The sequence below is a fragment of the Rhopalosiphum maidis genome, chromosome 1 (genome assembly GCF_003676215.2).
Source record: "Rhopalosiphum maidis isolate BTI-1 chromosome 1, ASM367621v3, whole genome shotgun sequence".
Classification (NCBI taxonomy): Eukaryota; Metazoa; Arthropoda; class Insecta; order Hemiptera; family Aphididae; genus Rhopalosiphum; species Rhopalosiphum maidis.
Window position 1 is genome coordinate 57248199 of NC_040877.1, and position 12518 is coordinate 57260716.

The following is a 12518-nucleotide window of genomic DNA, read 5'->3' on the forward strand; positions in this document are numbered from 1 at the left end:
ATACGATATTATGTTTTCATGCGTGTTGTAGTAATATGATGTAATATTATATATTGCAAAATTTTACAGCTTACATGTTTTATTGGCCACGTAATCGCAGTATAGTCTATGACATGGATTTAAACGAAACCGATACGAAGAGCAAACACGATTCGTGAAATGCGCACGTGTTTTCGTTAGTAGAAATTAAATCATCGAATGCCGTTATCAAGAAATCGGTTGACTTAACATTGATATACTGAACGTTATTACTTATTAGTAACGTTTTTGTTGTCATTTTAATTAAAACATAAATATAATTACAACTATACCAATGGTTATAATTTACACAATTTCGCGATTTATACTCAATAACGGTCCGTGAACCGTTTATTATGTTATCAATAGTAATTATATTATTATTTCGAACATTCACGTGCGACGACTGTTGACGAATGTGTGCAATAGATATTTACACCGTAGTCTGCTGGCTGCCCATCATATTTTGATCGACTTTACAAAGAATCGCATTGTTTTCGACGGTTTCTCGCTATAATTAGAACTACAGATGTTTTATTATTTTTTTTATGACACTTATTCGTCATTATGTCGTATAAACCAACACCAGGAATACGATTTACCCGCTTTATACCTGATTCGCAAACCCGAAATCTTTATTATAGTAGTTGACATTTTTTCCTAGAAAAACCAACGTAAATACGTCGGATGGCTGTATCGTGTGAAACATGTTTGGATTTCGGTAATTTTATTTAGCTCTATCACGCGCGTGATACGTGACACTACTATAAGCGACAAATCAAATATGAACTAACATTAAAAGGCAAAATGATGCGGATTCAATATTTCTAAAATAAAATGGGACCTAGCTGATGTTTGTGGTGATTTAAATTTTTGTACTTGGTGTTTTATTTTTTTAATGTTATTGTTATTTACCAACATCTTCCCGATTCATATTATATTGTCGATTTATTTTACTTGTAAATTATTCATTTTCAAAAATAAATAAAATTAGAGTTACAAAGCTAGTCTGGTGTAGTAATGTCATAATTATGTGAAAAAATTGTATGGATATTCTGTCCCAACATTTTTTATAGATTTAAAATAGCAAGCAAATAGCTAAGTATTTTACGATATTTTTAAAAGTTTTTTGGTTGAGGTTATCCATCAATTTTAAGAGCTGGTAAGCTCATCTCGATATTTATGCGGTTGTGAGCGGACACTTAGTAGTTTTTATAATACCTATAGAAAAGAGAATTTCTGTCCTAAGACTATATTATACTCATTCATTAAATTTTTCTTCTTTCTATAATAGCTTATCTTATAACCTACGTAATAGTTATATAGAAACGTTCCAATTTAAATGTGATTGATATTAGTTATTTTAATGACGTCTCGTACGTAATTTATTGGATATTAAAGATTTTACTGAATATTTTCAAAGTGAATTTTATTTAACTACAAATAAATATTTAACTTTTAGACTCTGATCGAATTAATGGGTGTATTTATTAGTAATTTCACAATTATGTGTGTGATATTCTTCTTTTTTTTTTTTGTAATTCTTTATATTATGAAAAATAAGAGATACAATAATTTGATTTTCAACTTGAACACTTGACGAATTCTAATACTTAATTACAAGGTACGCTCAACTTCTACCATACAATAGAGAGATTACCTACTTTATAATTTACGTCACATAAATAATATATTATAATAACGTATTATCAAATAATTAATATAATTAATTATTTATGTAAAAAGGTGGTGCTCTGACAAAGCTTTTCACCCCGACGTCTGATGTTACATTAGTTATGTGTGGAGCTAAAATCAAGGTGCCTTCTACCTGTATGGTTATGGCCAAGTGCAATTAAATCCAATTTAGCACTTGTTATTTCTTAGAATTTATTATATTTTTGACATATGGTGATTGTGTTTAATGATAGATTAAATGGCACGACAATTGTTTTTGCCAAACAGCATCATCGCAATACTATTAATCAACGTAAACTCGAGTTTATCAAATAATCACATCTCTGCGCATACATAAGTAGCCATACTTAGTTTTAGTTAGCTATTTATATATTTTTTTAAATTATTATATTAAACAAATTACTTAGTTTATTATCATTTAAATTACAAGTACTCCGTTTCTTTACTTAAATTTCTCAGCAACACATCAAAATCTTGTTGAACGTACTACGTGATTAAATATAATTATTGTGAGATAGTCACAGTGACCTGCACAGAAATTATATCACACACATGTATAATACATTTAGCCCTGACTTGTATATTTTTTCCGTGGGTGTTTTCTGTCGAGCTGCCTTTCTGGTTATATAGCAAAGTGTCTGTGCGTGAAATCAAATTGTTGATACAATCGGGCGTGCGGATTTTGTTTGAATTCAACGTGAATCGTAGGTTGCCTTCGAATATTTTATATAATATTTGATGAAAGTGACAACATACCCAGTTATTGTAGCGATCGGTTTGCAGAACTCTGTGACCGTTCGAAAATAATTATTTATAACGATCATGAGGCTATTTGGCAAAAACAGTTTGTGCGCTTTTAGTCCTACCATTAAACAACACGTTTTCTATAATATGTCAATAATTTAATAAATTAAAAAAATAATAAATGCAGAATCGGGTTTATTACACAAGCCAAATAGCTCGACCAATCTCTGGGTATCAACTATAATGGTTTCGCTGTCCCACTGACTAGACACTAGTTTGATGCCGAATATATAAGTTATGAAGTAAAAAAATAAATGTAATATTTCCAGATAATACATCGAAAATGTGTTGAATTGAGTTCAAAACATCGCCTACTTTGATGGTCCAAACACAGCAAATATATCCGAACCCCGTTGCATAAGCTATGTTGTTTACAGCTGTCTACTAATGAGAGATAACTCTTTAATAAGTTTATTAAGTTTATATCAACCTATGTAACGTAGACGTATGTAACAGGCAATCGTTAACATCGATCGTTATGATACTAAACGAAAACATTTTTTAAGTGTATGTTTTATTGTGCATAGTCGAAGCGTTTTCTATTTTGCACCTCAGGTGTAAAGTTTATTATAAACCACTCCTATTATAATCGACGATAGTAACACGCAAATATAATAATTTCAAATTAGTGTTGAAGATAGTATGTGTTAAATATAAATTATATATTATATTATTATATATTTATATGTATGAATATTAAATAATATTTAAAATGACTAATGCAAATTGTATTAATTTATTAAAAATAAATATTTTTGATTAGTTATTTAAAATTAGTTATTTTTTGATATATTTTAAATAAATTCCAAAGAAGTATTTTTTTTTTATAACTTATGTAAAGAAAAAACTTAAAATTTCGTATCAAATTGTCAAGCTTTTCGATTAAGGGAAAAATATTTTCAACAAACTTCGAATATAAACTAAAAAATAACAAGAAACTCGCTTTGCTATAAAGAAGGATAGATAAAATTTGAATTAATGATAAATTATTGCATATAATGGACTATTCTGATATCAGTGAGTGAAGAATATCTGTCAAAATTTATATTTCATTAAATACATTAATACATTATTACAAATTTTAAAAGTTTCAGTAAAAATTACTTAAATCAACCATAATTTATACTTGTAATTGTTTTCTTTGAATCCAAAAAAATGTTTATAAATGAGTGTGAATTATTATTATTATCTGTGCTGTGTAGTAAATTCGTGGGTTCTATATTCAATAAAATTATAAGTTTAAATGAACGAGATTTACTGTTGAAAGCTTTATGTAGAATGTTATAAAGCAACACACGAAACAATCAACTGCAACACTGTAGGCCCTACAGCTTAAAACCATGTATTAACTATAATTGAATCTGCACGACCTTTAACCGGAGGCAAAAAGTAGTCTGAAGTCGTTAGTATCTATTATGGACATAGTTTGACGATAAATTCACTAATGAGTAATAAAAAAGTACAGCATATACATTTTCATAAAATTATTTTGTTAATACATATTTTTTCATACGTTTTTAATTAAATTACAATGTTAATATAAAAAATACAAATATCGATTCTTACGTTATTTTTGGTTACCTGAAATTGCAATTATTATTTAAGTATAATATTAATATATTATGTTATTAATTTAATTTTATATTTTTGAAGTTGTCTGTATTTGAGAAATTAAATTTCTTATTGAAACATTACATTGATACCTATAGTCTTTTGTTTGCTCAAAGTGAAATAATTAGTAATAGTGCAATAATAAATGCATAGCTATTAATTGTTATATGTTTTTATATTTTAAAAATGAATACATAAACATATATTTTATGCATTAAGCAATGGGAACAACGTGAACTCAAACATTTCCAACACAGCGTCGTTTTAAAAATTTAATGAACAAATTGTATAGCATAGGACTAAACGCAAACATATTTTTGATTGTGATTTTTCATATTAAAAAAATATTACGTAATATTCCCATGGTACTTATTTTTTATTTATATTCTCTATTATCTTCTCTTTTGTCGACTTTTTTTTTTATAGATTTTAAGTTGAGTTTAAGAATCAACACTGTGGCAATAACTATATAATATTAAGACCTAAAATTAATAAATTTTAAGTTAAAATCAAACTAAAATAAATTTAAACACCGAGAGGAGGAGAAACATAGCATTTAATGATTGCTATGGTTTACATTAGTCATTATTTCACTGCAATTAAATAATAAAAAATAATTTGTACGAACAGTAAGCTGTTTTTTATTGATAGGTATGTTATAGTTATAGTATTGGGACTTAATATAGTTTAAAACAAATTGTGGTAAATTAATTAATTATTTTTTCAATGAAAAGCTGTTCACATTTAATTGGTGTCACACAAATAATATTACAAATATTTACCTTTAAAATTAAGTATAATGATGGTTATTGATTAGTAATACCTAATGGGTTACAAAATCAATAATTATAATACTACCTATATCTAGTAAAATATAAAAGAAAATACACGTCATTTTGCAAATTTACGTTTTTTAATTCACAATCAGTTAGTCTTAACTTATTTTTAAAATTCAAATGTAATATCGTCGTATGTTTTAATGTAAGGATTTTTCAAAGCCCGTCACACCAGCAACCCAAATTGTGATTTTTTACACCCAAATTTCACATGATTATATAATCATTATGTAACGAAATGTAACCACAAAAACTTTTTTTGTTACTTACAAGGAAGTTCAGAATTTCAAACTTTAATTCCGGGTGCTGATGTGACGTCACGCCAGCACCCATGTACCCTTCAAAATGATTCGATTGATTCGAAATTTTCACAACATTTTGCAACCATTTTGTAACCAAATCCAAATGTTATCCCATATTCCAGATACCCGATTGCACTTTAATCAATTAAGAATCGTTCTAATAAGTGACATAAGCATTGTAATATATACTTACGTGTTATGTGTGTATAATATTGTACAATGTGTAAATTTTTATTTTTCGACTATAAAATTAATTTATTAATTTTGATAGTTTTTATGTATAGTTTTTTTAATTCAAGTAGTATTGATAATACTTATTTTAGGTTATATATATATATATATATATAGTTATATTTATAATTTTAATTTAATCAAATCCGATTTTTTTTGTTTTTGAGAAGTAATTTATATAATCATCGATTTTAAGATGTTTAATACGTATTGTACGCATTGAGTCATGAATTGGGGCTAGGAAGTATATGAATTTTCAAGTTTTTACTGAGTTCATCAAAATATTGCTGAATGAGATATAAACATTTGAATCATAATATAACCAGTTCAAAAATTAAATGTTAGCATATTTTCGTATATTTTGAATTTTTATTAATATTCTATAATAATGTCGGAATTTGAATATATTTCAAAATTTATTTGTTGAAAAATATGTTCTTATAAAAACGTTGCCATTATAAAATAAAACCCAGATTAAAATTATAGGTCGTAGTTACTCGATCGGACTGATAATTGTCGTTCATTTGTATTTGAAAACCTATCCAATTCCTTAGTTGTAAATTTAAATTTTTAAATAAATAATTTAATATATTATATCATATTAAAATTGTGCATATTATTCCCCATTTTTTAATTTAAGTATTATTTTTACCAAGAACGAAAGATACTTAACGTAAGAAAAAATAAAATTTATCATTAGTGTATATTTTAATGATTTTAAGTGCATATTTGCATTCATATTTTGATAGATTTTAGTGGATGAACATCCGGGCCCTAGTCTTGATGAAATAAAATAATTATTGCGTCCTAGCCTGTGGGAAATTATGTGTCAATATGATAACTGATGATAGTTAATGATGCTGTAGTAATGGTCATCAGTACCTATGTTTTCAATACTTTTAATTATTTTTCCACACATCACAGTGTACATCAGACATGTAAATATTTTACTATCCTTGCACTACAACATTTTTTTGTATCATATATTTTATGATATTGTATTTATGTATAAAAATATTTAAATGTCCTTCTACTATAATATATATTTTATACCGACAAACTCCCCAAAACAAGTCTTCCAACTCTACCGGCATATGATCGTATGTAATTGATTAAACGCTATTATCATCTACTTGTATCAAATAAAAAACCTAAATTTAGTGTAGCCAATTACTTGATATGGAAGGCTACCTCAACCAAATTTTAATGAAAAATCAATGTAAATAAATTTAATGTGTCTAAATAAATTTCATCTTTAGTTGACATGAATTCCTAAAGCTTTCATTTATTGAATCCAATCTGGTTTTACCCATCGTCACTGTTGTCTATAATCTTTGTTATTAAAGTATATTTTTAACATACATTATGTATACCTAATTCTAATCAATAAGACAATAACAGTACTCATATTTTATTTTTGTCAACCGTTGGTTTTATTTTGATCAGATGAAAATTTCAAATGTATTACATAGGTACTTTGTTATATTGGATTTATTTACAAAATATACATAGTAACAATGTTAAATAATTTTAAGTATTAAATACAAAACAAATAATGTCTACAGAAAACTTATATGACAATCTTATTTCAATTAAACATTTAAGATTTTATGAGGTTGACATATAGATAAAATGGATATAGAAGTGAAATACCGTTTATTTTGTCTGGTTTACCATAGTATTTATAATAAAATTGACCTATTAAAATTAAATTAAGTGTTGAAGTTCATAATATCTCGAAACGTGGTTTGCTTAAACAATGCTTATGTCACTTATTAGAACGATTCTTAATTGATTAAAGTGCAATCGGGTATCTGGAATATGGGATAACATTTGGATTTGGTTACAAAATGGTTACAAAATGTTGTGAAATTTTCGAATCAATCGAATCATTTTGAAGGGTACCGGGGTGCTGGCGTGACGTCATATCAGCACCCGGAATTATAGTTTGAAATTCTGAACTTTCTTGTAAGTTACAAAAAAAGTTTTTGTGGTTACATTTCGTTACATAATGATTACATAATCTTATGAAATTTTGGTGTAAAAAATCACAACTTGGGGTGCTGTTGTGATGGGCCTGATTTTTCGATATTTTATTTTGAAGCAAGTTATTATATTTTTAAACTGTAATATTTTACACATTTTTTAACAAAATATGTGAGTGTTTCGTTTTCTTTGAGAATCGGTTTGGTAAAAATCCCAAAGTGCATAATCAGACAGTGGTGAGAAATAAGTATCAACTCGTCTTCTGCCTTCATGTGTCAGTAGTTAGTTAAATCCAAATTTAAAAAAAAACGAGCGATAAATGATTAAATTTACGTTACGTATCCAAAGTATTATCTTATCTACAATCTACGAGTATACCACGGTTCATGACTACGACGTATACATAATATAAAGAAACTTGTTTGCCTAAACCGGTGCGAATAATAATTTTTGGAGTGTTTGAAACCATAATACCATTGGTTTAGTTTTAGGTGTGTTTTTTTTCTATCAGTTTATATCAACGAATTTTTTTATACTTATTCTATTTGGGTGCTATCTGAAAAAAACTCTTCAATATTAATAAAATTACAATAATATAAATAAATAATTTAAAAAAAAAATGTAACTACATAAAAACGTATTGTTTAACATAATGTTTAATCAATCTACAGAATATCACAGTATTTCTATACAATCTTGTTGTATTCGAGTAGTAAAACATACTAACAACATCTTGACAGCCGTTTCTAGTTGGGCGTAAGTCTAATCGCAATGGGTCTTACCATTTTGCCGGACGAGCAAATACTGAGATTCGTATTACTTCGGTGTCTCGTATCGGGATCGGTGGTAAAATATATGTACAACAATTAAATCTGTGTGCAGACTCTCCTCATTATTCGAAACAACTAGCGGTACGAATAATTCAAATAGATAACTGTTGAATTTTTTGTTTTTAACACAATAATAGTTCTGATTTAAATATACATTTATTCATATATTTTTATATGTGATCAAGACCGCATTCGTGGCGTAATATAAATAGACTTTATCTAACACCCATAATATAATAATTTTACGTTGCACATTTTAAATCAATATGCTTAAACTCGATCAAAAAAAAAAAATACTCATGTTTATTCAGGTGAAATCTAAAACTTTTGTAAACAACCCGACGGTGACAAACACTCGTACAATATTTCAGTAATTTTACTCCTTTGCACAAACGTCACACCCGTTATAAAATATGTATTTGGTCTTCGCGTAGTAAAGTACTTTAATAGCATAACCATAGATTTTTATTACTTCCGTGTATAATCAATCGCATAACGCGTACCAAAATAAAAATAACGTTATATGTAAATAGTTTAATTTGTTTTACTTACCACCGTAGTCAATATGACAAGGCAGAACAGTACTATCAACAAGTAGTCGGTGAGGTGTCTGTCTTTGAATAAATCATGTGAACTGGTTGTGGTGTTGACAGAATCTTTGGCCGTATCATTGTCTGCCAACGACGAGTTCATCGCTAACCCCTAAAATAAATAAAAATGTCAACTAAATATTAAACTTTCTATTATATTCACTGAGATTTTAAAAATATTGGCATCATCCGAAGACGAGTTAACTTGCGAAAACATGACAGACTAGGTATGTGTTTAAAATGTTTAAATATTAGTTTTTTTTTCGTATGTACTCAGATAAATATTATAACACGGTGATGAATAAAATTTTTTGATTCTCATGCCATCTTGTAAAAGAAAAAACAAGTTTAAAGTTCGTAATTCATATTTAAACCTATATTTGATTCATATATTTTTCTTACTTAGAAAATCCATTACAGAAACAAGACTGACTTTTTTCATTTTCAGAAAAGTAGTACTTAATACCTTTAATCTGTACACTATTAATTAATTGAAAATAAAATACATTTATTAAATTTTATATAATAATATTGTAGCTAATTTAGCTGCTTACTACTATTAAAACATTGTTTTTGTGATATTACTAAATTTGTGACTAAAGCTGTACCAATTGATAAAGAATATATTTGCATACAAATTACACATACGTTTTAAGATTTTTAATGCACAATAAGTTTAAATTTGTATATTATAATCTTAATTGTAATCGATAACAAATATTCCGATTCACTGTTACTTTCTTTAGTTTTTTAACACGGCGACATGTATAGGCAATTTAGATACAAGTGAGAGTGTCTACATATTACATATTAGAGTGTCTAATGAAAAATAATCAAGCAATAAAATGCATATTAAAATACTTATGTTTCATTCATTAGTTTATTTTATAACAGGACCAGTCTTCGTTTAAAGTGCAGATAACTGATATATTAAAACATATTAAATATGCAAATATGCTAAAATGCACACAAGAACCGATATTAATAAAATAAAATAATATAAACGACGAGTGATCGTTGAAAATGCACATTATCCTATATAATATATAGGTTAGGTTAGGTTAGGTTAAGTTATTGATAATTTATTATTTTTTATACAAGCATTTTCGAGTTAGATGAATGTAATATTATTTTAAATATTAATGATATATGTTTGTGATATGAATTAAAATATAGTTTTAAAAATATGGGATTTTTATTTTTATTAATTAGTTTGTATTTAACGTGACTATTGTAAAATAAAAAAAATAATTGAAACAGTTGCATTTAATTTATTAAACATTTTAATATAAATCAAATTAAATGACAAGAAGTATTAACTATTGCTTTGTACAAATTGATGAGAACAATACAATATTTAATACCATTAACGCTATGGTTTATAGCTTTTTATGTAAACGCGTATCTGCATGAAAAATATTTACGCATTGCCTTACACGTATTATACCTACCTATTATCGAAATGTAAAATTATTAAAGTGTTTAATGATAATAAATTGCATGAAAATAGGTCAACTATAATGTTGGTGCGTTTAAATGGTAGATTATAGTATTTTTCCTCCGTAAAACGTATATTATGAAAGATCACAATGCTAACTTTATCAATTGACACAGTTGAGCAATTTTATGTTTTACATCGATGCAATATCGACGAAGAATCGTTTTTTTTAAGTGTATAATAATTTGATAATAATCTGAGTTTTAAATTACGCTATAAAATAACTGTGACGTTTAAATGTTTTCCAATTATTATTAATATAATATGATAATAATATGGTGATACGACAAAATATCCCAAAACCAAAATGTTCCCGTAAAGATATTCCATGACAAAAAATTATCCTTCGTAAATATTAATTCAAAATTTAAACCTTTTTATAAAAGCTACATAGATATTAATGCAATACAAAAAAATTAATTAAAAAATATTAAAATTATATGGTAATATTATATTATATATACAATTATTAAAAAAGTGTTATTTAAATAATTTAATTTAAGGTAATTAATTCACGACACGCGTTGTAGGTAATGATTTTACACACTGTAGACATTATCAAAATAACGAATAACACACTTTCACTTTAGATAAACTTCGATTGTTATTTGTAATTGCAAGCTTTATAATAAAGTTTAACATTTTAAGTTATTATTTATGAGGAATATTTTGGTTTAGAGGTATTTTGTCATGGAACCAGATAATATAGACTAATTAGACTATTTATCAGTATATTCCTAAAGAGTTGAACGCTTGGTAGCTATATAGTATATTATGTATAATTGGTTACTATATGGTGTCTTGTAGATCAAACATTGGTTTTTGTATTATAAGACGACCAAAATGTTGAACAACAGTAAATTTGAGTTCAAATCATTGAATTTAAATAACTTATTAGTATTTTATAACAGTTGTCATGAGTAAATTTCTAGGTGAATCGTCTTGTTATCAGTAAATCATTGACACCACTCTGATTAACTTAATTTTTGACGACTTCAATTTAACACTAGGATTTAAAATTTAGTTTTGGGTGTAAGCAAAAGTGTTTACTACTTTTGCTGAGAAGAAACAAATGAAAAAAGACTATTTCAAAAAAAAAAAAAAATTCAACTCGTTCAGAGATAGAAACAACAAATTATGTTTGCCAGATAAATTGACTTCAAATTTTCCAACAGGAATAATAAATGAATATAATTAACTAGTTAAGATACAATAAAAATAAATAGTTGAGTTCGGAAATTAATTCACTGCTCTAATTGAGCCAGTCAGTTTATTTGGGGTGTTTTATTACGTTTAGAAAAACTCTATTAAAAAAAACGAGTTCTTGTAATACGAACGTGACCAATCTGCTTACGATTTGTACTTCAAAGAGATACGTGAACTTTTTAAATATTCCGTTCAAAAAAGTTTTAAGAAAAAATATATAAAAACAAAAACAACAATAAATATAATATTGTATCATTGGGGTAGTATCTAAAACATTATTTCAAAACAATGGAAATTAAAACCATCAACGAAAACGAATCCGTTTCTTTTTCTCGTCATACTTAAAACCGTATCACTAAAAGCGCGTACGTTTTTGGCACGTAATAAATCGTATAAGATTTGTCCTGTAATCACCGTCACCTACTAAATCACACGTACTTCTTCTGTATGTTAGAATCGAACAGAAAGCAAATCTACGAAAGTAATGGAAATATAATTCCTATATAATACGCACCACCACTCATGCCTTAAAAATATATATAAGAATTTTACTATTGCCTTAAGAAGTTTAAAACAGACTTACTCCAAGTTTAAAGTTTGTTCAGTAACTAACAAGGTTTAAATAATCTTACATAAATCAGTGCGATGAGTAACGCCGAGTCTTAACGTGCGTACTCTTTTATTTAGAACAATGATAACGCCACATAAATTTAATAGACTTAAAAGAGAGGTGGAAAATTTTGAAAACGATATACCTGTCTTACGAATAAGCCGTTTTTTTTTCAAAAATATCGATAAAACTTCATGACAATGGGTAGTGCAAACACAATTTAAGAGTGTTATTTGATTCTAATTAAATCTGAGAATAATATTATAATAACTTAATTAGTCAAAATCTAGGTATTTAGGTA

General features: G+C 26.7%; 1 protein-coding gene across 7 annotated transcripts in view; it reads right to left on the reverse strand.

Annotated features, from left to right (window-relative positions):
• The window catches only part of LOC113548344 (octopamine receptor-like), a 162218-nt gene that overhangs the window by 48335 nt on the left and 101365 nt on the right, over positions 1 to 12518 (reverse strand). For all 7 annotated transcript variants that reach the window (XM_026949183.1, XM_026949182.1, XM_026949181.1 and 4 more), the window contains one exon: positions 8866 to 9015. In XM_026949183.1, coding sequence (XP_026804984.1) covers positions 8866 to 9006 — 141 coding nt within the window. In that variant the 5' untranslated portion in view covers positions 9007 to 9015. The remainder of the gene's footprint in view (positions 1 to 8865; positions 9016 to 12518) is intronic.